The sequence below is a fragment of the Silurus meridionalis genome, chromosome 14, assembly GCF_014805685.1.
Source record: "Silurus meridionalis isolate SWU-2019-XX chromosome 14, ASM1480568v1, whole genome shotgun sequence".
In the NCBI taxonomy this organism is placed as follows: Eukaryota; Metazoa; Chordata; class Actinopteri; order Siluriformes; family Siluridae; genus Silurus; species Silurus meridionalis.
The window spans coordinates 4,011,417-4,038,733 of record NC_060897.1 but is presented as its reverse complement, the minus strand read 5'-3'; the positions used below and the strand labels follow the sequence as shown (position 1 = coordinate 4,038,733).

Here is a 27,317-nt window from a genome sequence, read left to right as displayed (position 1 = left end):
AAGTCTTGTGCAGAAGCTTTAGAAAAGTGGAGGTTAATAGCCGAGCAAAGGGCAAGGTGTCCACAAACCTTTATATCTTATGTGTACTATTATTCCTACCGGAAACATCTACATAAGTGCACATTAAATTGCTTGTACTTGTAGAGGATGCTTTGTTTTAAATAGAAAGTTCATTAACAAATCAATAGGTTGGGATTAAAGCTAACAATCAGTCTGGATCTAGCTCTGTTTAGAGTTGAGTTTAATGGAATTCCTGCAAGTACTTTTGATACAAATGCCTGCATTGTTCAGACATCATAGATTTGTTGTAAACTCTAGGTTTGGAAATATAGGTTGTCTTCTTTCCATTATTTTCTCTCCCTTAGACTTTGCCTGGAAATTGGAACTACTACCAGGTGAAGAGAAACGTCTTTCACTATGCTTTTACTGCTAAACACTTGCGCCTCCTACCTATGGGCTGGAACACGGAAAACGGTGGAAAGATTGGCGTACGGCTCGAAGTCTATGGCTGTCCTTATGGTAAAGAGGGCTGCATGTTTATATAAGATGTATGAGATGTTGTTCAATATTTAAATGTACGAGGAGCGTTCAAGTCAAACTGGGAGTTTTCATGTTACAGGTATAAAAATGGATGCTATTGTGGCGGTACTAGACGCAGTAGTAAATGGCTAGTGTGTCCTCTTATCGATTGGCTCGCACATGTTGCGGGCTGGTCCAGCGACCATTAATCAAGATGGCAGACAACAGTGTTAGTGCGTGCATGGAACAACGTGTGGTGATGAAATTTCTTGTAAACGAAGGCGTTGAATCGTGTAAACATTTTAAAGATGGCCATAGGTCCATCAGTGACGATCCCATGGTGGTCGTGGTGGTTCCCAGCCCACAGCAGTCATTCCTGTGATCCAGAGTAACAGACCTTAAAAGAGTTTCTCAGAGGTCAGCATTTCAGCGTCTTAAGATGGTACAGGCATACTAAAAATCTTTCTATGGTGAATCTTTCTAGGTGTTAGTTAAACACTGGGATAAGTGTATAAATGTAGCAGGGGAGGACGTAAACTTTTTGGAATTTGTTCTTTATTTTATGAACTTAAAACTCCCTGTTTAACTTGTTTCACCCCTAGATTCAGATGCACTAAATTTCATTTCTGGTAATTGCATTTTTTCAAAAACATGTCTGTTTGCCTTTTTCACCTTTAACCTCCAGACTCATACGTGATGCATTTTGAGGGGGACGACATGGTGGCATACTCGTTACCCGGTGGTAGTCTAAGAACCTTGCAGGATCATTATGCTTTGAACTTTAAGACGCTTGAGAAAGATGGCGTGCTGCTGTACAGCGAGGGAATCCAGGGAGACTCGATATTGCTAGAGCTAAAGACCGGACGGCTCTACCTGCATATAAGCCTGGGTAAAAAATCATGAGGCATATGGATGTAATAAAGTTGTGAGGAAAAAAATCAATATTGTGTTGATATATCATGGTCTGATTTTACAGGAAGCAGTACAGTGCATAACGTCGACGGCATGACCACAGTGAGGCTGGGAAATCTACTAGACACACAGCACTGGCATTACGTCACCATCAAACGCTACGGCCAAGACCTCAATTTCACGCTAGACAGCCAGACAGAGAGAGTCCTCCTCAATGGCGAGTTTAACTACCTAGACCTTGACAATCAGGTGAGTTCACTAGGCAGGAGAAAATGTAAATGGCTGATATCAGAAACTAGAAAAAACAAACACCAAACAACAAGTTTAATTGTAAGTAAAAAGAAAAGTAGAGAATACAGATGAACCAGCATTGGTTAATCAGATGATGGAGACCTCCAGTGATGTGGAATTGAAATCTCAGATAAACCAATGACGCCTGGGACATTTTGTTAGAATAAGTGTCAGCTCATTCATTGGCCATTTTGTCTTCAGATATACGTAGGTGGTGTGATTGAGAAAGACTCACCTCACCTCCCAGGTAAATTCAACTTCCGTGGCTGCTTGGAGAACGTCTTCATCAATGGGGTCAACATCATTTACAAGACCCAATACCAAGATCCTGATGTCCGGTTTGCTCCCAAAAAGGTACTATTTTATATCAGTAGTCATTAATGATATACGTTAGCTGGATGCTTGATTTTGTTATCCCAACTGTGCCTCAAACCCTTTCTTCATGTCATCCCATCATAGAAAAAGATGCACTACACATGTCGTGACCTCCTTTGGAGACCCATGACTTTTGCAGGGCCCAACAACTACCTCCAGTTGCCTGGGTTTTTTCGAAAGAGCCGACTGGCAGTGAAGTTTAAGTTCCGGTCTTGGGATTACACCGGATTGCTGATGTTCACCAGGTTTGCTGATGATCTGGGCTCTTTGGAGCTTGGTTTGAGTGAAGGTCAAGTCAACATCACCCTTACACAGCCAGGGAACAAGAGACTGCGCTTTGCTGCAGGTACCACTCACATTTGACCGCTGATCCATGTAATGTCCAATGTTCATTTTATTCATTCAAAGAGTTTCTGGAAAGTCTGAGCAAGACTTTAGAAACCTCATGAGAGAAATACTGCTGGTTAGGTTGTCAATGAATAAACGACATCCTTTCATATGGGGATTTTTGTATTTGTGGGTTTGGGCCTTATGTTTCCAGAAAACATACATACAAGTTGCATTTCTAATGTTCTTGAGAAGTATTTCAGAGTTTAGGAGTAAAGCAAGGAAAAGGTTTTTCTTTGGTTGATCCTTGTGAGTAACAGCTATAATACCTCAGCTATACTGTATATCAAAGCTAAACAGTTTAAAGCAGGACATTGCAGTCCATGATGAAATTGTTGGAAACTTTGTATAGAATGAGACTGTAGTAATGTGCTTTGTCATTTATTTCCTAGTACTAATGTTATTTTATGTTCCAATAACCTCCACACTTCAGGGGAGATGTTCTACTTGATTTTGGAGTGTACTTGTGAAGAATTTCAGTCACAAGGGTGTTAATAAAGCCAGGTTCTGATGTAGGTGAGGACAAATGGGGTGCAGTTAACGTTCCAATTCATCCCAAAGGTGTTTAGTAGTAAATTCCAAACTGAAAATGTTGATCAGACAATTAGAAATTCTCTGTGCATAAAAGCTTCATAATGCTGTTTATAAATGCAATTGAAAGTGCACAATTGTATAGCCAATGCTTTCCCTTCACTAAAACCAAGAGCTTTTTAATGCTTTTTTGTGGTTGAATGTGCACAAATCCTTACAGCACCACACAAAAATCTAGTGAAAACATTTCCAGAAGAATCATATAGTGGGCATATAGTGAATATTCACGTAACTGGAGTATCAGCATGACTGTTATTTCTGATTTCTATGAATTGAAGTTACATAAATACTAAATCTAAAATCTTCAAACTTGTGTGTCTGATGTGTGTCTCATTTTGTGTGGCTTGTGTGAAGGGTATCGGTTAAATGATGGTTTCTGGCACACGGTGGATCTGGCTGCCAGAGATAATCTGCTCTCAGTCACTATTGATGAGGATGAGAGCTCACCGTTAAAGATCAGCAACCCGTTCATGGTTCGCACTGGAAACACCTACTTCTTTGGAGGTAATGACAGTAATATATATTAGGGATGGTAAGATTTACCGATTTGTATCAGTGCATTGGCATAAAATCTTTGTAATGCATTGATTTTTTACAATTTTGTACAAAGGCCTATATGTGAAAGGGCCATATATTAGAAGTCAAAAGTCACTGAATAAATGTATTATTTGTTGTCTGTCTGAACCAAAGAAATAAAAGGGAACTGTTCCAATCTGTACCATATTGAATTGCACAGCATTATATATTTTTAACATTGCATCGTAAAGCATTGAATCGTATTGTGTTAAATGAAATCGAAATCGGATCATATTTTTTGACATCGGTAGCTGCTTCATATGTAGCTTTAATGTATCGTATCATTAGCTATGCATCTCTCTCTCTCTCTCTCTCTCTCTCTCATATATATATATATATATATATATATATATATATATATATATATATATATATATATATATATATATACTGTATATAGCATGGTTGGGGGCATGGTTGTGATTAGTTTTGTTCATGTCTCAGGCTGTCCTAAGACCAACAACACTGCACGCTGCGTGACCAAGCTGGCACGCTTCCACGGCTGCATGCAGCAGATCTTTATTGATGATGAGCCTGTGGACATCGACGTGATGCTGCAGAGGAAATGGGGCCGATACACAGAGCTACTCTTGGGGACATGTGGGATCACTGACAGGTGTGTGATACTGGATATACAGTATATACACAGTATATATACACACACCCACACAGACACTGTATTACCAAAACTATGCAGTCACCTGGTCATAAGGATAGTATGCGCTTTTTGAGCATCGCATTCCACATTTGGTCAAAATTTGATCTTCCTCCCTCCACTGTTCTGGGAAGATGTTCCAATAGATTTTGGAGTGTTCCTGTGGACCTTTGTGTTTATCAGCCACAAGGGTGTTAGTAAAGACAGTGCAGTCAGTGTTCCAATTCATTCCAAATGTGTTCAGTAGGGTTGAGATCAGAGTTCTTTAGCAGGCCACTCAAGATCTTTCACTCCAAGTCATATAAAGCATATCTTCATGGAACTCGAGTTGTGCCATTGCCATACTGGAACAGCTTTGGGTTTCCAAGTTCAACTGAACACAAAATATTATTATTATGTATCCATGTACAGTTGTGTGCCTCCAGCTTTGTGATAAAAGTTTGGAGAAGAACTAAATATGACAGAAGAGGTCAGGTGTCCCTGTGTCACTGTTATTACATGTACAGTACATGACTAATATAAAGATACCTGGTAGTTCTTTGCCACTCATTATATAGATGGATTATACTTGCTGTTTTTTATATACACATGATAGAAGTCTACTCTATAATATGCGACAGGGGCCATGACATAGCCAAGCAATGTTTTCATCATTGTGCAGTAAAAGTGAAACTATAATTATGCAGGTTATGAATGCCATTGATGCTGCTGTGTCTGCGCTTTTTATTCATATTTCCACGAGGTTTTCATGGTAGCAGTTTGATTAAATGACACTGCAGGAATTAAGGTGCTACCTATGTCACTACCACGACTGGTATAAATATATATGCCTGATGGCTGAGCTGACTCATTATTCATTACTGGTAGCATATTCTGTGCACGACAGTTTCACGGATTTGTGTGTATGCATGTGTGTGTAATCTTCCAGAATTCCTAATACAAATAGTGTATTTTTTCAAAGAACTGAAAAACTTGAAAAAATTTCTTGTCGTCCTCAGTAATAATAAAAGAAAAGCTTCCATCGGCACCCTCAGAATCATGGTTATTCATCGTTTTTTACGCTTTCTTGTGGAAATACTGATTTGGTGTACAGCTCTGAAGATAAATGATTGATTTCCATGCCTTCCTGAGCTTACTGCTATTTTAGACAAAGCTGTAGTGGATGATTTATTGCTGGGTGTTTTGCAGGTGCTCACCAAACCCATGCGAACACGAGGGCAGGTGCATTCAGTCCTGGAATGACTTCCTGTGCATTTGCAACAACACGGGCTACAAAGGGGAAGTGTGCCACAACTGTACGTTTTTTTTTTTTGTCAGGTTGTACTTTTTAATGAAATGTTATTGTCATTTTCTTGTCCTCATCGCATCCTTCCCTTCTCAGCCGTCTATCGGGAGTCGTGCGAGGCGTATAGACTGAATGGAAAGTACTGGTCAGGCAACTACACCATAGACCCGGACCTGAGCGGCCCATTCAAGCCATTCACAGTCTATTGCAAGATGAAGTGTAAGACCACATTCTCTTTGTCACCATGCAGTCAGTGTTCAAAATAATTAGCATTGCAATGTCTAGACCACAATTCTAGTTACAAATATCAACTAAACAAAGCTAAACTATGTTACACAATGTAATGTAACTTTGGTTTCAAGACTTTGGGGTCCAGCATAGATTTGTGGGTCCAAAATTCAATTCTGTAGTCTGTCTACTGCCTGAGCCAAGCTGTATATTAGAAGACTGGATTGGGATTGGGATCCCACGGGTCTGACGGGACCAAACACAAATCTCAAGGGGACGGGTGGTTTTACCTTTGCGGCCGGCAGGAGTGGGCAGTCAAACAAATATGGCGCGAGTCCCGCCATCCTGCAGATCCCGCTAGTTGTCATGGTTTGTTTGAAAGATATTCTTACGTTTTTTTAAGGCTAATTAAAAAATTCACTAAAATCCCATGGTGTTTGTCAAGTGTTCAGATCAGTGTAGATCAGAGTTTTTCCACACAATTCACACATAAAACATTAACACGGATTCTTTTTTTTTTTTAAATGCTTTCAATACAAAGTTAGACCGAATCCCAAATTTGTAGCTTCATAGTCATTACACTGTACGAGGTGGTATCAAGTTTCAAGACTAGTTTTGTAACACACAAACAGATGGCAGCACAAACAGATGTTGCATGTACGGTCACAGGGAGCACCGACCTTAATAAGTCAATGTGCCAAAAGACATCGTCCTGTGTACATCGGGAGCTGTGCAACTGGTGCTATTCTGACCATGTGTGTTCCCACATCTGCGATTTCATTATGGACAGTTAGAAAAAAGAGCAAACATTAAATTCTATCTGAAATGGGGCGAATCTTCCACAGAGACATTTGACATAATTCAGCAGGTTTACGATGCTGCTGCAATTAGTTCAAGGTGTTTTGAGTGGACTTTACCCTCTTCCTGAAGATGAAGATCCAGCTCAAAGGTCACTGTTTCCAGAACATATTTCAGAGGTGGCAGCAACAGTGGGAGCACTGTATTGCTGTGTTAGGGGACTATTTTAAAGGTGATAGTGTGTATAAGCAGATAACTAAAGTTCTTTGTTGAAAACAGAGCTCGTCTCAAAACTTTTTAATACCACCTTGTACATGCTCACTAGATGGGGTGCAACCTACAATAAGAGTTATAGAACCTAGTACACAATATTAGATAATGTTGAAATCTCAATCACTATCATCCATCTTTACTCTACCCATTTGCTCTCCATTTACTTCTTTTTTTCTTAGTTCAATAATAATTTGTTGTACACTTGCATAAGTAATTTATTCACACTTTTGATATCCTGAAGATGTCTGTGCATCAAGTGTGATTTGTGCTGCGCTTTTTTATCTGTTCTTAACTAGATGAGAAAACCTTAAGCTATTTTCTGTGGAAGAGTCTGTAACGAGCTGTAATCAAATAAAGCCCAAATGGAAATCAGATAATGAGGTGCCTCAGTCCTATTGCAAACTAGATTTCAAACTTTGATTACTTTTTACTCAAACGTTTGTTTGTTTTTGGAAAATTTTACTTTTAAGAGTAATTTAAACTGGTCTCACTTGTACTCTTACTCGAGTTTCAGCTGTTACTGCTTAATAGTAAAGAACAATATGCGGTCTCACTATATACTGCAGGAGTCTTTTTGGTGTGCTCAGTTCTGAAAGATAATGGCCGATGTATTGGTAGAAGTGAGCTTGTCACCTCAGATAATTTTATATGTCAGCTATGTAAGTATTATCCATTTACGCTGACATAAAATGCTTAAGCATACTTATATTTTATTAAATATTTCAATCAAAAGCTGGAAATAAATTTCTTGACTCATTAAGTCTGTTTCTTGCTTCTCAGTAAACAAAGCCTGGACGATTATTGAGCACAACCGTCTCGAGAGAGTCAAGGTGACTGGCTCCAGCTTGAATAATCCTTATATAGGGGACGTCAAGTATGTAAACGCATCGTGGGACGAGGTCACTGCTTTAGCCAACACATCGCTATACTGCGAACAGTGGATCGAGTTCTCATGCTACAAGTCCCGCCTTCTAAACACTCCACGTAAGTATATTATAGTAGGCTGATATTGATGGAGCAGTTTAAAATTGTGACATTTATATAACTGTTTGCATTTCAGAATTACCCAAATATACCCAAATATACATAGTCACAGGCTAATCACTGATTATCTGATTGCCTCTTTCCTCAGTTTGTGCTAAATTTCAGTTACATCATTACACGTTACAGTAAAACGTGCTATCTATGCAGATTTTGGAATCAGGTCTGAATTCTAGTGAAAGAAAACTAATTAGACATCAAATTTAACACAAAGAACTGAGCAAATATTTCTCCACAAACACCACTCTGCTTCTTAACGTCCTGTTTCCTGTTTTAGATGGAAGACCTTATACTTTTTGGATTGGTCGGCACAACGAGAGTCATGAATACTGGGGCGGGTCTTTCTCTGAGAGTGGAAAATGTGGCTGTGCCATCAATCAAACCTGCACCGACTCCAAGTTCTGGTGCAACTGCGACGCCGACTATCGTCAATGGTAAAAAAGAGTGAAGGAATTAGAAGGCATGAATAGATACGTGAATGAACAAGTAAATGTAATTATATACAGAAGAATCACTTGTAGAGAGCACTTGTAGGACCATTAGACATCACTGAATTGTATTTAGAGAGGTTATTTAAAAGTAGAATACTCGCAAGGGCTTTTGAGTCATCGCACATGCTAATTACCTTTCATTTCTGTTAAACAGGTATGCAGATAAGGGCTACCTGATGTTCCGGGACCATCTACCTGTCAGGAGAATTGTAGTTGGGGACACAAACCGGCCCGGCTCAGAGGCCCAGTACAGCCTTGGACCACTGCGTTGTTCTGGAGACAGTGAGTTGTCTGCACTATGATCTACAAATATTTAAAGTATGACTATTTTAGATGTTTATTGCCTAAAAAAACCATTCACCAATTGCAACACTTCCATGTACACCAATCAGGCGTACAGTATAATATATCCCACCCCTGTTAGTGGGTGGGATATATTATTCAGCAAGTGAACATTTTGTCCTTTAAGTTGATGTGATAGAAGCAGAAAAAATAGACAAGCGAAAGGATTTGAGTGAGTTTGACAAGGGCCAAATTGTGATGTCTAGACTACTGCAGTGTTCAGCATCCATCAAAAGTGGTCCAAGGTAGGAACAGTGGTGAACTGGTGACAGGGTCATGGGCTGTAGCTCAAATTGCTAAAGAAGTTAATGCTGTTAATGCTCAACTAGTCAAGAGTTTTTGCAGCAAAAGGGGGACCCTTTTTGATCGGTGGCCCTAAAGTTAGTGTATATTGGCACACCTTGAAGAATGTACCATGCAACCAGATTCTATTGACCAGAGATAGTTTTGTGTAACATGGGTATGATCCAGAAACCTGTTAATCGACATGGTCAAGTCTGCCAGTGTATCATAATAGATATTTCAAAAGCTCAGAGATTTACAAGCTTAAATTGGTAGCTCAGTTGTTAAGGTTCTGTTACTGATCTGCAGGTCAGGATTCTAAGCCCTAGTAAAGCCAAATGGAAACTCTTGGGCCCTTGAGCAAACCCCTGTGCTCAAGGGGTGCTGTATCATGGCTGACCCCAGCTTCTGAATATTTACATTTACAATTGCGGCATTTAGCAGATGCCCTTGTCCAGAGCGACGTACAGAATATTTTTGGGATATGCAAAAAACTATTTCACTAGGCATGTGACATGTTTGAAAGCCCATTTTCCTTTAATTTGTGTTTAATCAAATGGCCACTGGGTACTTATTGTTCTTATTTAGTGACAAAGACCTTTGTGTCCTTTGTGACTTTTGTACATATTCCCATCATTATTGTCCATCACTATTGTTTATAAAACACCCAATACTTAAAATCTGTAACTATTTGATTTGTATTTTTGAACTTTGATATCCATAAACAAGCACCACTTGATTGTTTGAATGAAAAGAGAATTCATGTACTGCACATTTTACTATCATTATTGTTTACCACCAAATAATTAACACATATGACTGAATGGCCATTTAAAACAAGAGAGTGACTCTACCTTCAAGTCTGGATTTACATCTATGGTATTTGGCAAACTGCCCAGGAGTGGAAGTTTAATAAGCTCACAACTTTTGGTGCTAAAGTCCAAGGCCTTATCCACATAGCTACTTCCTCCCATGGTTGTGCCCTCAGTCAGTGGGCTATAACAAACACTCTCAAGATGCTCGTGGCATCTTTAGCTCACAGGATTTGTGCTGTTAATAGTGCAGGGGAAAGCATTAGGAAAGTAGAAGCACAATATATTAATTAATTTCTAAAAACTGTTTAGTGTTTGTGTCTTGCTTTTATAGGGAGTATCTGGAATACGGTAGCTATTACAAAGCCCACGTTTATGACCTTCCCCACCTTTAAACCCGGCACCAGCGCTGACATCACCTTCCACTTCAGGACCTATCGCACCAACGGGGTCTTCCTAGAAAACTCAGATGACCATCTGCGCAACTTCATCAGGATCGAGCTAAACTGTGAGGTTCCAAACCAAACAAAAGCCATAAAAAAAAATTAGAATTACAACAACAAAAAAGAATCACATGGCAGAAATTCACAGCTCTTGTTTGTTGTTTCATTTTTTTTCTTTTTCAGCCACCACTGAGGTAGTTTTCGTCTTTATGGTGGGCGACGGGATTCGTAACGTAACCCTGCACACCCCCAAACATCTCAATGATAACGAGTGGCACTACGTCGAGGCCGAGATCAATGTCAAAATGGCAAGGCTCAAAGTGGACTTCTATCCTCCAGCTATCCACAAGTTCCCTGAACAAACCTATATCAACATGCAGTTCACTCAACCCCTGCTCGTAGGTATGAAAACAAGTTATGAATTAGCGTCAGTATGAAGGGTATCACTTAGGAAGCTTCAGTTCCTCAGAGTAGGGGTGTTCAGTTTAGTATATGGCTGCAGGCTGTCCTTCCAACAAAGCAGATTTTATGCTTGAGCGACCTACCAGTGGACCAAAACCCCTTTCGCTGTCTCTCTCAATGCTGAACAACTAAAAAATGGCCAGGATATATTTCAAATGTTATCCAGCCATTACGTTTCTGAAGATGTATTTTCTTTGCACTCCGTGTGTGTGTTCAGGCGCAGCAAATCACACCCTGAGGCCCTTCTTGGGTTGCTTGCGTGGCCTGAGAATGAACGGCGTCCCTGTGGATCTGGAGGGGAAGGTAGATGAGCGCACTGGGATCCGGAGGAACTGCACTGGAGCTTGTCTTAATGCCTCCATCCCCTGCAGGAATGGAGGGCAGTGCATCGATGGCTACGCTTCATACACCTGCGACTGCAACAACACAGCCTTTGATGGTTATTATTGCCAGTTAGGTGCGTTTTCAGAGGTCCAGACTACTTAGGGGAACCAACTAAGAACACATTTGTCTGACTGCAATTCTGTTCCATCACTACTCTTTTGTTCACTTGCAGATATCGGGGCGTTCTTTGATGTGGGAGCTTGGCTCCGCTACGACATCCGGAAAGAGCCTATTTCGGAGGACGCCTGGTGGGCTAACTTCTGGATCGAACCGCACTGGCACAACTTCACGCTGGGCTACAACACCACCACAGATGATATCGAGTTCAGTTTCAGCACCCTGCAGACACCAGCCGTACTGCTGTACATCAGCTCCTTCCACAAAGACTACATCGCTGTGCTGCTCAAGAAAGATGGTATCCACATTCACAATGGCAAATCATGCTCGTACAAGCTTCAATCAACTATTAGGATAGCTAGTTCATTGTGGCTGCTAATGGTGTCACTTCCTGTCCAGGTACCCTCTCCCTGAGATATCGTCTGGGTTTGTTAACACATAAAATTCTGCTGACCTCCAGGAATCTGGCTGATGGCTTTCCTCATTTTGTCAACATCACCAGGCACAACTACACCGTATGGACACAGGTATGATTTTATAATGCAACACAAACATTTAACTTGAAAGGAAACAAAAAACTGAAATGTACCTGACTTTTAGGTGGATTACATGGAGCCATGGGTTGAGAGATTAACTCTTGGGGAGATTCCCAGATTTGACTCACCGAAGAGTATCTTTCTAGGGCGCGTCATGGGTAAGATGGGTCTATTTATTGACTACTCACGTTCTGCAAAATAATAAACAAATTTTGCAATATTTTCTTGCAATAATTATGTTTTTCAACCTTGTAATCAAATTGTATTATACCACAGCACTATTGCACTATGGCCCCTTAATAGATTAGATTAGATCAGATAAAATTCAACTTTATTGTGCAAAGCCAATGAAATGCAAGCAGTTGGCATTTAATCAGAAGTGCAAATAGCTATATGCATGCATGCAGACATAGTATTATATATTATGTAAGGTATGAGGTAATGAAGTATGATAAAATTTGCAAATATTAAGGTGCATTGTCCAGAGAAACAAACTAAAAATATAATAATCAGAAGACTACAGTACACAGTAAGGTATAAAGAATAATGAGGCAATAGAAAGTTATATAAGGAAGTACTAAGAGGCCATGCATTCAAATTTTTTCTTCTCATGATCTTGACAGCATCATGAATGATCGCATTTGCTTTTACTTTGATCAGAGACTTAAAGGGCATTTTTGTGGATGGTCCACAATGTTAAATGTAACTACAAATACTAAGAAACATAATGAGTCATTCATATATGAATTCAAATTCAGGCAATTTGTTGGACTATAACAGAAAGTAAACCATTGGCGATGTGCTTTTTTTGGAAAGTAATCAAACTCAAGGTAGTAATGTCATTTTTTAGGTATTTTTCTTCTTTTGGCAGATCATTCGTCTCCACACCCCCCTGTTCTCTACAGCTGTCGCTTTCAAACCCATGTCTTCCCTCACCACATCCATAAATCTTTTCCTTGGCCTATCTCAGTTTCTCCTTCCTGGTGGCTCCATCCTCAGCATTCTCCTACCCATATACCCCATGTCTCTCCTCTGCACATGACCAAACCATCTCAATCGTGCATCCCTCACCTTGTCTTCAAAATGTCCTACATGCACACCCTCTAATAAACTCGTTTCTAATTCCGTCCATCCTCTCTATGACAATCGCAGCATCTTCAACTCTGCTACTTCCAGCACTGCCTCCTGCCTTTTAGTCGAAATGATTCAATTCTTTAGGCACTAATGTATAAAGTTGCATACTGCTGTTTTAAGGGACTCATTTGTTGACTGAATTAGCAGAGAAAATGTGTGGTTTGATTTATAACACTGATTATGTTTGATAATGTGGCGGTTTTTCCTCAGAGGTTGGTGATATCGATTATGACGTTCAGAGACACAACAGTCCGGGTTTGGTGGGCTGCATATCGGGGGTCCGCTATAACATCTTTGCGCCGCTGAAGGCGTATTTTCGGCCCAACGTCACCAATCCACCCATCACCACTCAAGGCTACGTGGTGGAGTCTAACTGTGGCGCATTTCCTCCAGTCTTAGGCTACGTACCTTGGGAGGACGACCCCTGGTTCACTGGACTGTGTAAGTCTACCAATTTTGTGTTTCGCTTTGTGTTTAACAATTTTTCTCTCTGTGAATTAAATTACAAACACAAACATGCTTCTGTCTATTTTATTGAGTATTTTACAATTTTGCTGTTTGTTTTAGCGAAAAATAAAGAATACAATTAATTTTTGCAACATTTAATGTAAAATGTAAAAACCTCAATATGCTACAGTCAAATATGAGTTTGACTAATGTATATAAAAATAAATTAATGGCTTTCACTGTCTATTGGTTTAATAAATATAGACATACAAACAAACAAACAAACAAACAAACAAACAAACAAACAAACAAATTGTTAAAAAAATCCTTATATTTATTGGCAAATATAAATAACTAACCACCAAAGTATACAATAATGTATTTAAATACATTATATAATAATAATAATATTAATAATAATAATAATAATAATAGCAATAATGGTATTTTAAACTAAGTAAACAGGTTATTATTATTATATATTTATATATATATTTTATCTTTTTTCAGTCTTCTATTATATTCATGATGACGTGACTCCACCCTGGATGACATGTAAGTGTTTATAATTCCCAGAATGTTTACTAATTATTTATATGTATGTATTTTAAAATATCTCTGTCCTTTTTCATCAGTTTGCTCTCTCTCTCTCTCTCTCTCTCTCTCTCTCTCTCTCACTCTCATTTATATGTATAATTATGGTATTTGACAGATGCCCTTATCTAGAGCAACTTACAGCTGAGCAGTTGAGGGTTAAGGGCCTTGCACAAGGGCCCAGCAGTGGTAGCTTGATGGTGCCAGGATTTGAACTCTTGACTTTCCGATCTAAGGTCGAAGCCTTAACCACTGAGCTACCACATCACTAAAACTCTGCGAGTCATGCTAGTTTCTTCCTCTCGACACATACATTTATAGCATTTGTAATGATGCCCTCACCCAGACATACAGCACTGACATCTTGGTGATGCTGGGATTTAACTCACAACCTTCTGATCCAAAAGCTAACACCTAAACCACCTAAACCACTGAGCTACCACTTTTCTTTCTCCCTATTTCTCTTGTTTTTTCTTTCTCAGCCTCTCATTTGCTGATATCGGTATCCATTTATTTTAATAAAAGCTAGAAATGAGGAACACATCAAACTAACATATAGTTTAATTTCTATCAGGAATGTATAAAACAATTATTTTGACCAAAAAACTAATAAGGTTTTCAAATTGCCAATATACAGTACAATGTATGATATTTCGCTTTCCAAGCTGACAGATGACCAACATGAAAAACTCGTGGTGATGTCTTACTCAAAGACAATTTAAAGATGTTCAGTGTCAGAATTCTATGATTTATGCATATTGACTAGCCAATAAAAATACAACATAGTTTGCATCATAGTCTACAATTTAATAGGTGTGACCATCGTACAGGCTACCCACATGCCCAAGTTTATTAGAACCATTAATCTTAAAAATTGCTAAATTTACAGTCTGTCAATATTGTTAATTTGAATCTACCTGCCACTATGAAACAATTTTTATAGTAAGAAAAAAATAATATATATATTTATCACTTCAGTGATATTTTTTATTAACGGAGAATGTTATAATGTAATTTTAATAACAACAATGCTGTGTATATGTGTTTTTGTGTGTCTGTCTCCCTAGTGATTGTCACCGTGTCTCTGATGCTGCTCTTCCTCATGCTGTATGGTATGTACATTTACCTGTACAAATATAAAGGCAGCTATCATACGAACGAGCCGAAAAACCTGGAGTCGCCCAGTTCTGCTCGTCCCCTCACCGAAACACTGCGCAAAGATAAGAAGAACCTGCCGGAAATACAGGAGGAAGCGATGCGTGAATAACGCCAGCAAGAAACAGGGTCCGAGGGAAAGGGGGGTGGGACACACAAGGTGAGCGAAACATAGGGAGCGAAACATAGGGAAGAGGAAATGATGAAACGGATGGGCGAAACGGGTTACATTATGTGATTCTAAAACACATCTATATTTTTGCTTTATATTTATATTTTTCTTAATTTCTATTCTGTTTGTTTATTTTTGCCCCCTGGTGTTAATTGATGGTAATTGGGTGTTAATTCGACATCTGGTGCTTTTTTGGCTAAACTTTTGCAGGGTTCAGATCCCACATTGCAATGTTGGCCAAAGCAAGTGCCTCAGGAATCTAAATATTTGGAATTAAATCAACAGGCTTGCATGTGTGTGTGTGTATGTGTGTGTGTGTGTGTGTGTGTGTGTGTTTGCATAAACACTGTGTCGTATCCAATTTTCTTAAAAAAAAGAAGACAAAAAAAAAAAGCATTTTGCTAATGTACATGTTTACAAAGATTGTATCTATTTCTGGTAAACTATATAGGGTTGCTTGCAAATGTTTGTGCACCCCTGGCCAAATTACATACACATTGTTGATTTAATTTGACAATGAAGTCAAAATATATATTTATATATCCATCCATCCATGCATACATACATACATACATTTTATATATATATATAAAAACAATACCAGTGTAACCAAAAGTTTGGACACACCTTCTTATTCAATAGTTTTTCAATTTGGTTTCAACACAATATTAAAACATTGAAATTATGACAGAAGAAATATGGAACTATGTATATAACAATAATTGACTGAAGGAGATATAGATTAGATTACAGAATATATAATATATTACATTACATTTTCTGCAACAATGAACGCATGTTCACTTCATATGATTTATCTGCTGAATTGTTTACCCGCTCTTCCTTTCAGAATGGTTGTAGCTCTGAGATATCCTCAGGCACGTTTAAGATCTGAACACAGATTTGCAATGATGTAAGGATTCCTTTTGCAGATCATGGTAATCTTTTTAACTGGTATATACTGCTATACTTTTTTATATTTATTTAATCCTTTTTACCAAAAAAAAAATGTAAATAAAATGTATACATTTGGCCAGGAGGATCCAAACCTTTGCAATACAATAGTAAGGCTTTTAGTGGACATATTTGAAATCTTCATGAGAGCTGATGGGTTAGAAATCTATATTTGTTATATTACTTGCCTTCACCAGTGATTAGTGCTCGCATATACTGCAGGATCATATATACACTGTTTGAGCTTTAAGTGTATTAAGCACTTACAATCACTGTAATTAAAGAAATAGTATTTAGAAGTGAAACTAGGTATATATAAGGTAAATATATGTTCCCATACCGACCACAGTTTTGTTTATATATGTATAAGTATGGAGGAGAGCCATAGTGAGCTTGGTCATACCCGTGCTATATGTTCTCTCATAAGTCTTCCTGATTTTAACAAAAGTGAAATACAAACCTCAACTTTTACGAATCCTGCCCTGTGAAATAAGTATGAGAAAACTGTCCTGTGTTTCATGTGAGTAAACTTTGACTCAGGGTTGAAAGATTCCTCTCACTGTCTCCACCCAAACGTATCATACAGTCAAGACTAAAAGTCTTATTCCATTCATTTTTGAGACAATATATGACTTGACTCAACCCGATTGTTAAAAAAAACATTACTAAATACTAAATTTGAGCTGCCAGAGAAATCTCACACCATGTACTTTACCTTTCTTTATCATTTTTTTGTATCTCTTTATTGAAAGACATCACCCCCAGACATTGGTTAACAGATTTAACAGGAGTCTAAGTATAGTTGTTTTATGCATTTTTACTTAACCCTTTCTTCATGAATGGTTCTGAGATATTATGTTGTTGTATATATATATATATATATCAGTGATATTACTGTTTAATTATTTACTGTTAGCATTAAAGGGAGTTTACAGTATGTATTCCAAAGCATTCTGAGGTTGTGTTTAAATACTTTTCACTTACAAAAAAAACATTACAGGTAGTCACAGAGTTTTTCTTTTGTTTTTAACGGATTTTACGATGATGATAGCCATAAGACATAAGATTTTTTGTGCGACATTTAAATTTTTGCACGATACTGTATGTTGTCATTCTGCATGCTTTGGAATGCATACTGTAAACTCCCTTTAATGGGTTTGTTAACAGTAAATAATTAAACAGAAATATCACTGATATATTTTAATCAGTCTCTCTTTATACATTATGGATCCCTTCCTCCTAGTTTTGGAATCTATTTTCAAATACAATCTTACGGTTTTCTTAACCGAAAAGACCTTCGGACTCGACTGTAAAGTTTTCACCGACCACCATTTTTACCTGTCTTGTAATCATCCAAGCCGATTTCTATGAGCTCGGATTTCCAACAAACCTTTTAAAATTGAGTGGAAGCATTGAGAGGAATCTTTGCGATGAATTCATGCGAATTTGTGTGTTCGGATCTGAGTGCAATCTAGAACCTGATATGTATATTGTATGTGGACAAGCAATTATTATAACAGCCTACCTAAGCACCCACACACACACACACACACACACACACTATTTTGTTTAGTTATCAGGAATGGTGTCAAAATGATTTTGAAAGTTTTTCTTTCTCTCACTGCTTTTTTTTGTTGCTCGCAATGCTTCATAAAATCCATGCAGCATATCATATATTTGATCGCTAACTTTTTTTTTAATGATCTTTTTTAATCACCATTTCTTTTTAACCAAATATATAAATGAAGTAGTTGAACATTGAAGTAGAGTGTTTGCAATACAGTCATCCAGTTTGATATTGGGTTTAAAGGGAAACTCCACCATGGGCAACATTTTTATAATGAACCTGTAACTTACACAAGATTTGGTGCATTTTTTATTGAAATGATGCAGTGGTGCTTTAATGCTTAAGTCCTTCCAGCTTCCTCATGTGGAGAGGCGACAGTTCTGTGTATGGAGGCGGTAATTCAGTGGTTACTAATCAGAAGCTTGAGGGTTTAAGCCCTTGTTTCACCAAGCTGCCACTATTGGGCCTTTAAACAAGGCGCTTAACCCTCTGTGCTCCAGGGGTGCTGTATCGTGTCAGACCCCAGCTTTCTAACATCATTCTGATATGTGAAGAACGAATTTTGGCACCTTTACCTTTTACTCATCTGTACACACTGCTCAAAGTTTTGCTTTCATCCTAAAGCCACTGGCATTGAAAATCACTAACTGGTCAGACTGATTAAGTGCCATAACTCAGAATTGTATAACTGCATTGCATTCTGGTATTTTAAGTCCAGAATTTGCACCATAAATTTTACATTTATGGCATTTGGCATCCTGATGCTGGTTCATTAGTCTAAGAATAGCATCAATATTGATTGCTACAGCTATAGGACGTCAGTGGAGGGCGTACAGGGAGAGCTTTTAACAATGGACACTGTCTCAAAGCAACTTTACAGAGATGAGATGTATGAAAAAATGTTGTATAAGAATGTAAAGGTTTAGTGCCTATAAGTTTGTTCTTTATAAGTTTATCTCTAATAAGTGAGCCAGTGGTGACTGTGGCAAGGAAAAGCAAGTGAGACTTGAAAAGAATCAGATTCAAAAGAGAAGCCATCCTCATCCGGATGACACCGAATGTCCATTTATTACAGTTCCAAAACAATGCATTTCATGGTGGAGTTTTCCTTTAATCTAAGCATTAAGACTTTAGGATTTCTTTGCTGTTGCACTGAATTTGGCAAAGAAATTAAAATGCTGCTCCTTCCAGACAGCCCAGTCTCACGCCAATTTGTGATCTGTGTTCACAGACACGAATTTCCCTCTTTTTTCACGTCACTGAGGACCACTTTCTATGTAATGTATTTTAAAAGGAAGTATTTTTGGTGCCTCCGCCAAAGTTTTCTTTATCCCACTGGATAGATTTTTCTCGTTTGATATGGATCATTTAATGTTCAAGCACTATTACTCAACATTTAAGCAAATTTTATCCTTGTTTTTATTGTTTTATATTCAATAAGCTACTCGTTATTGTATCATCAGTGGTTCCTTACAGTCAAAATACGGTGAATATTTTCTCCCGGTTAATTAAGGAGACTGTGTTAATTAGAGACACACATTTATTACAGTATAACTCTTACCTTTTTTCCCTAACTATATATTTTCTGCCTTATTCTCTGATAAAAATGGAGAAAAAAGATGACCTTTGGTATTTCTGTCAGCATTAATCATGATCCTCTGCTTCCGTTGCTACGGAGACGATGCCAGACGGATTCGATAGATTAAAGTTTGCGACTATATCAGAAATGCCGTGAGAATGTATTGTTCCAGAACATGGACAATTGTTTCTACGTTTCCCAAAGTGAATAATACAGTAAGGTGAGACACTTTTTAAGATCTGAACACATAATCGTATTATTTTTATAATTGTATTAGTAATTTGTATGCTAAAAACTAGCAGCGACTCCATAATTATGTATGTTAACAGTCATTTCAACTTTAACACCATACCGATTTCTTTAATTAAGATTTAAAGATCTTAAAAATCGTGCTATTTTTCAATTCTGGTATTAGGCCACAAAATATATATACAGTACTGTACAAAAGTCCTAGGCCACCATTAGATTTCTTGTATACATAATTATTTCTCAGTCTTTTAAGTAGAAAACAACCAAGAAACTTGTATACAGTATTATAAATCAGAGACATCAGTTTCTTTAGGCGTAAGTGGGAAGTATTTGGCGGTACCTTCTATTACACTTGAGCAATAGCAGGAACCTGGTTCTCACAAACCTACATGAAATGGAACTTTAAGTAATGTCATTGCTAACATCTGTATTTGTCCTACTATTTCATGTCAAAATGAAAATGCTGTGAAAAAAATCTACCGGTCTAAACCCTTTTACCAGGGTTTGTGAAAGACATGCTTAAACTTTATATGCATTTGTTAAATGAGTTTAATCCATTGAAAGATTGGCAAAATTTGCTAATAAGATTCCATCATTCCATTCAGAATGGCACAGAGTTTTACAGACATATCATACAAATCATACTTTAGCATCAGAAAGGCCACTTAGCATAAAAGCTAGTGGTGGCTTTTGCACAGTACTGTCTTTTGTTTAGGGTTTAAATTAGTTTGTCATACGAATCATAAGTACACCTTTTTTAAATTCAGTGATTTGTTCGCAGTTTATAACAAGAAATTAAAGGACCTATGTAGGGGAAGTGGTGTTGTAGCTTCATTGATTGTAGTAGGAATTAAAGACGCTAATTAACAGACAGGTGCTGATAATAAAAGCCACATGATTGGGTAAATGGCAGGACATGTGACCACCTTTATTGTTCAGAACTGCTAATTCAGCTCTTTTTTTTACATTGTTTTACAACCAATAAATCAGCGTGAAAGGGATAATTTAGGATTACTTAAGAATTATTAACAAATTGGTAACATTCAAGCTTCCTTCCTGTCTTGTAAATTCGTCAGACCAGAAAGAAATTGTTTTTTATAATGTTGAGAAATTGCAAAAACCTCAACTTTTATACTATATATATATATATATATATATCACAGGAAGCTAATGTGATTCTAAATTGGGAATAATATGATCACTAGTCCCTTCCCAAGTTAGGATTCTAGTTAACGTTTGAACATATTGTATTTTTTTTGTACAGCGAAGGAAAAAACATAGGACGAAAAATAAGTGAACTGATCATGTGCGTGTAAACAGGGTATAACCCTGCAGTGACTCCTCACTATGCCACAGAATCCAAGGTACAATAATACTAATAACTAAAAGTAATAATAATATTAATAATAATAATAATAATAATACCACAAAATAATTTAAGGCAAGACAGAATAAACATTCAATAAATCTAATAAACAAAAGCTAAACCATAATCCAACCATGCAGATGTAAGCTAATGTTCCAACCAGCAAAACCAAAATACTGAATTTAGATAATGGACGAATTATGGAATATGAGGACTTGTTTGCAGCAGCCTTGACATGTTCACAAGTTCACGGGTACTGCATTTCTTGTGTGAATGCTCCAAATTTCTAAGTAAATTTCTCTAAATCCAGGTACAGGGTTTCAGTAATTGCAAATGATCAGTTCGCTTGTTGCTATGGTTCCATCAAACTGCTTTTTTGAATAAATGGATTCTGCGCAGAATGAGTTGATATAGAAAGATCTATTTCTGATATATAAAACTGAACCATAGAATTTAAGAAGGGTGTACTTGATTGTAAATTTATCAAATATATTTAGTTCCTTTCACTGGGTATATAAACTAGGAGCTAGAGAGGATCAACTAAGAGGTGCTACAAACCAAGTCGGAAGTAGAATAAATCTTGCAAGTAAGGTTCTTCTAGTAAACATCAGAGTCTTTGTATGAGGATTACAGGACGTAAATGCACGTTTCGAATCCGATTCATTCAAAGCCATTGTCATCACTGCTGCTGCTTTCTAGATGCTTCTGACGATCATGTTGAGGTTTAGATGATCACCACCATCACTGTATGATTCTCTCTGAGGTCTCCCTAGGAGCAGTGCTTTAATAGGAAAAAAAATAAACTCAAGTAGAACATCGTAAAGCTATGCATTCTGCATGACGGCACTTTTTATTAAAATGCAATAACAAACAAAAAAATAATAATCAGCTGCTTCCAATGCTAGTGCTAATCTCATCGCTTAAGTAGCATTAGCATATTTTTAATAAAGTTTGGAAACACAGAGTCTTTTATGTTTTTTGATACACAGGCATGTTTCTATGTAACAGTTATAAGGCAAAACACAAGGATTGGACAGTGAATGACTGGAAGAAAGTTCTATGGACAGATGAGTCTTGACATTTTTGGTTCTAACAGAACTTATATGAGACAGAGAACAGGAGAGAACATGTTAGCAGACTGTCTCACCCCCACAGTCAAACATGGACGTGAAAACTTTATGGTTTGGAGTTGTTTTGGAGCAGGAAATATTGGAGTCTTTTTCCAGGTGAAAAGAACAAACATGGCTCCCATTCCATACTTCATCACCATGTAATTCCATCTGGACTGCAGCTCATTGGAACGGACTTCACTGTACAACAAGATGATGAGCCAAAGCGACCAATACGTCTGAACTTTATAAGCATTATTTATAGAGAAAGTGAAACTTCTGTACATTTATACATCTGTTTGGTCAAAGTAATTATTTATACTGGTACCGAGTTTGTTGCTTAGAAATGAAAGGAACATGCATGTGTCTTTAAAAAAACATAAAACACTACGTGACTCCGAACTTGACAGACACTGTATACTTGTGTATTAAAATAGGCATGTGAAACTATACTGATCAGTACAAGTGTAGAGCGTGTACATGGCCGTGTTTCTTACTCTCTCTGCCATTCGTTCTTATCGTTCACGTTTCTCTCGCTTTTCGCTCACTCAGGATGAAATGACTGCCAATCGAATGTCCAGTTGAGGATGAAAAAAGTCCGAGTGAATGAGGGTTTTTGTGAATGAATGTAAAATCAGGTGACGTTTAAAGTACTGTACTAAGCACCAGGAGGTTTTGAGTTCAAATCCCAGAGATGCTGCTACTGATAATGTTTTGCGTAATGCTGCGTAATTTGTATTGCAAACTTGTAATTCCCAGTTTGAAAAAAAAACAACAACACAGTGTCTAGTTGTATGTGATTTATTGTATTCGGATTGCTGGAAGCAGGGAATGTGTGTGTGGAAAAGATGTTTTTATTGATATCCAATGCATTAGTGTTTTTTTTAAGCAGGTCCACCGACTAGCCACTGTCTAGACCATTATCTAGACCATTATAAGACTCACAAAATAATAATAACAAATAATAAAAAATATATTATATATATATATATATATATATATATATATATATATATATATATATATATATATATATATATATATAATAGTAGTAATAATAATAATAATAATAATAATGTGATCGAATTACTGTGGACTTTTCACTGTTTATTTCAGACTTTAATGCTTTTCTGCCCACCATGAATGTCAAGATTCCTTGATCATTGTCCTTCATCACCAACACACGGTTTTCAGCGAGCATTAAACCAAGACACTGTTGCATCATGTTGCAATGAAATATTTGAAAGAAATTTAGAGGAAAGATTTTCTCGTAACGTTTTTCTTGCAATTTTTTTACGATGCGCTCTTATCTTATAAGTTTAGGGTTAGATAGAGGAAGCTGAGGATCACTTAGGAGTGGAGTTTGCTTAAATAAGAAGCAGATGAATAATGTAGAGGACATGGGCATGTTCATGTCTCTTGCAATTCAAACACAATTTGGATACAAATACAGGAAAACTTCTAAAAAGTGTGCGGGGTGCAAAAGTATTGCATAAACTATTTCACTTTTAAGACTACGCACTGTATCGACTTTACAATATATGAAGCACTCACACGCCTATACTTACATTTTAAAGGCGCTTTGAGAACGTTTTATTTCCCCAAAAAATACAAGGCTTGTTATAGGTCCAGGTACATTGCGTTCATTTGTTTTTGTTGTTCAAATACTACAATAATTATGTTTTAAAACCTTCTCAAATTGTACAATATTTAAAATACGTCCCAGTTTTTTTGCCATCTTATTCTTTGATTTTGAATTATTTGGATTTGGACTGGGAGACTCGTACATGGTCTCTCATTACAGAAATGGTCTTGCATTTGAAATAAAGGCACCAGAGTGAACATTTCATCCAAGAAAAAACTCTAATTAAATTCCCTTGGACTTCCAGATAAGGATGTTAAATTGAAAAATTGTGCAGTTTAGGGCATCGATCATTTTTGGTATTGTGAGATTTCTGGACTTTTAAACAAATAGAGAAAATGTATACATACAGTATGTCATTTTCTCATTTATTTTATGTGCTCACAAACAATACAAAACTGTTTTTCTTCTTTTTATGCTTTCAATATTCAACCGAAAAAGCAATGACGGCGCCATAATTTGCGTTTTGTTTATCGATTGCGAATCAAAAAAACAAATGAACGCCTTGAATGAATGACTTTTTTCTCGATTAGTTTAAAAGCTTGTGTTTTCGAGCTCTGTGGTTTTGTCATGAGTGCAGCATGAACCTGTGCCCTACCAAAGGAATCAATGTCAATCTCAAATCTTGAGCTTCCTAATACAGAGATGTAACTACCAAGCAAATCAGAAGGCACTTAATAATCTGAGATGTTCACGTTTTCCTCCCTTTACCTCGTGATTTTCTCATGCAACACCATGTATGTGGCACTTCCAAAGTCAGTGTGGTATCTGTTATAAATAGGAATCTTGATAAAAAATAATAATTTGCGTCTGGTGAAGTTTTTGTGTGTTTGACAGGATGGTGTTCATCCGACGCCACCTTTGACTTTGCAGCCGTCAAATTCCTACTCTGCATAGACATGTGCATCGAAAACAAAGTAGTGTGCTTTCAATTTGATCAAATCCTCTGTAGATCCTGCATGAAGAAATCCAGTGGTGTACAGCAGTGAGTAACCAAAGTGAGCGGTGAGGGTCAAAGTACAGCCGAGATGGTTTAGAAAGCCAGTGATGTGGAAAAACAATCTTAAAAGGAAAATTTGCTGATTAAAAAGAAATAAATCAGTGTCCCCCAATGTCTTTGCTCACCAGAGTTGGGAAGAGTGGGTATTTGAGCTGCTTTAACCGCCTCTTTATCTTGAACCAGTCTAGGCATTAATAAGTCATTTCCATTGGCAGAAATGTCGCTGATTGGATTTTATCCCCCTTCTCTTTGCTTTATTGTACATTTATCAGAGACTGTGAGATTGAACTCAAACCCACACACTAAACAGATGTTTTTGAAATACTCAATTTAGCTAATTTTGGTCCAACAACCATTGGGTCACTGAAATCATATTTTCCCCGATGTGAACATTTCCTGAGGCTCTGGATTTCTATATGCATGATTTTTTAAAAATTTTATTCAGTGGTGGACCAAATACACAAACCATGTATTAATCCAGTAAAAGTAAAAGTGTCCCTTTAAACTTTCACTTGAGTAAAAGTACAAAAGTTTTTGCCTTCAAATGTACTTAAGTATCCAATTTACTGTGATTTATTATCTATATAATGTTGCTTTAATCATTTTTGCCGCAAGACTCTTTGTTTGAAAGACTAATACTTGACTTATAGCAAAACTCCAATCTATTCACAGAATGATATTACTGAGCCAAACACTGATTGAGATCTATTACAATTATCATGAGCCCAAAACCTTAACGTCTTAAAAAAACGGGTGTTGTGGCAAGTTAAAGTCAGAAGTTTCTTCCAGCATTTATTTCTCTCGAAATGTACTTCTTTGCTGTTGAAGAAAAACTGACGCTGAACTGTATGTTTGCAGTTATGCTAAGCAGATAGCACCCTGATTGGTAGCTCCACTCTGATCAGTAGCTCTACCCTGGTTGGTGGCTTGCTTTGTGCTTGACCAGTTACGTTTTTTATTCACTCATAAAAAAAAAAAAAAAAAAAGGAATGTGTAAGTAAATAAAAAGTACGATATTCTACTACTTTTGACTTTTCTAAAGTAAAAGTCTCCCCAAATGGAAATACTTCAGTAAGATACAGATACGCGAAAAGCTGCTTATGTACAGTAACGAATTAAATTTACTTCACTACTGGGCACCACTGATTCTGTCGCTTCTTAAGATTTCTCATTTTTGCTGATAGACTTGGTGTCACAGAAGAACTCTTATTGGTTTAATAATGTAATATACAGTACTGATACTTCTATTGGATTATAATAGTTTAAATCGGATTTTATTGTCATTCTGCAAAGTACAAGCACAGAGCCAATGGAAAACAGTACAGTAGTGTTTTTTTAACAATAAAAAAAAAAAGTGGAAATGTACAATTCAGTATCTGAGATCAGGATGAGGTCATAATGGTTACATTATAAGTCTTCTGATAATATATATATATATATATATATATATATATATATATATATATATATATATATATGTACAATGTACATACAGGTCCTGGTTACTAAACCATGCTGGACTTTGGCCCTTGAGCTCTATAACTGGTCACTCAGCCATCTTGCAGGATTTTAGAATAACGCAGTCTAATAGAAATGTATTTCTTCTGTGTCTATGAAGTGTATTTGTGATTTAAATTTTTTCATGTATTTATTTATTTTCACTTAATTTGGCTCATGCAGTCATCAAATTGACAGTGTGTGAATATCCAGTAACAACAGTCTGGGGAATGTGTGTACGTGTGTGTAATAGAATTAAACGTGTGTAAGGTCAAAGGTTATTACTTTTCATTTAGACTGGATAACTGTAGATCATTTTTCCAGTAAGAGATGAGATATTTAGTCTCTGCTTCCAGGGAGCAGGTCTGTTCAGTAACACAATTTCACTAGAATGCTAAAGTCTCTCCCCCCAACACCCCGTCTTTTTGTAACTCGTTCATTGTAATTATCACGACTGTATTAAAAAGCAAAACCAAACAGACTATTCAATAAAAGAAGCTTGAAAGGAAACATTTCTGTCTTTTTGCTATTATTATTACAGACTATATGAACCAACGTATTGTCACACCTGACTTTTCCACTTTTCTGTTGATTTCACCTCATGCTTGACTGACATTTAAACTGAAATTCGATTCATTTTTTTAATAGAAGCTTATAAAAATATATTTCCTTCTTTAAAAAATCTGCAGATGGCAGGAAAATGACTTTTACAATTATGGTCCTTCCCCAAACTGTTCCCCAAAGTTTTTCCTTCACTTGAAGTCCAAATCTGTTCCAGCATGACAAAACCCCTGTGTACAAAGTCAGCTCCATAAGGATTTGCTTTACATGAGTTGAAGTGGAAGATCTTCTGCTATAAAGCTCTGACCCTCAACCCTATTGAACACCTTTGGGATGAATTTTTCCACGCTGACTGCATCCCAGACCTTCTCACCTCACCTACATCACTACCTGACTTTACTAACACCATTGTGGTCAAATGAATCTCACACAAATCTCCACAAGCACATTCCAAAATCTAGTAAAACATCTTCTCAGAAGAGAGGAGGTCA

At 37.1% G+C, this 27,317-nt stretch overlaps 1 protein-coding gene across 1 annotated transcript in view; it reads left to right on the top strand.

Moving 5' to 3' along the window:
- Positions 1–22,996, top strand: part of cntnap1 (contactin associated protein 1) — a 34,157-nt gene extending 11,161 nt beyond the window's left edge. Inside the window, exons 4-24 of the mRNA XM_046866812.1 lie at positions 366–519; positions 1,205–1,408; positions 1,496–1,680; positions 1,924–2,076; positions 2,182–2,443; positions 3,430–3,579; positions 4,096–4,267; positions 5,495–5,601; positions 5,688–5,810; positions 7,671–7,874; positions 8,209–8,365; positions 8,577–8,704; positions 10,193–10,366; positions 10,485–10,703; positions 10,981–11,220; positions 11,320–11,562; positions 11,664–11,791; positions 11,865–11,958; positions 13,145–13,375; positions 13,892–13,936; positions 15,043–22,996. Coding sequence (XP_046722768.1) covers positions 366–519; positions 1,205–1,408; positions 1,496–1,680; positions 1,924–2,076; positions 2,182–2,443; positions 3,430–3,579; positions 4,096–4,267; positions 5,495–5,601; positions 5,688–5,810; positions 7,671–7,874; positions 8,209–8,365; positions 8,577–8,704; positions 10,193–10,366; positions 10,485–10,703; positions 10,981–11,220; positions 11,320–11,562; positions 11,664–11,791; positions 11,865–11,958; positions 13,145–13,375; positions 13,892–13,936; positions 15,043–15,242 — 3,573 coding nt within the window. The 3' untranslated portion in view covers positions 15,243–22,996. The remainder of the gene's footprint in view (positions 1–365; positions 520–1,204; positions 1,409–1,495; positions 1,681–1,923; positions 2,077–2,181; positions 2,444–3,429; positions 3,580–4,095; positions 4,268–5,494; positions 5,602–5,687; positions 5,811–7,670; positions 7,875–8,208; positions 8,366–8,576; positions 8,705–10,192; positions 10,367–10,484; positions 10,704–10,980; positions 11,221–11,319; positions 11,563–11,663; positions 11,792–11,864; positions 11,959–13,144; positions 13,376–13,891; positions 13,937–15,042) is intronic.
- The last annotated feature ends 4,321 nt before the right edge of the window (positions 22,997–27,317 follow it).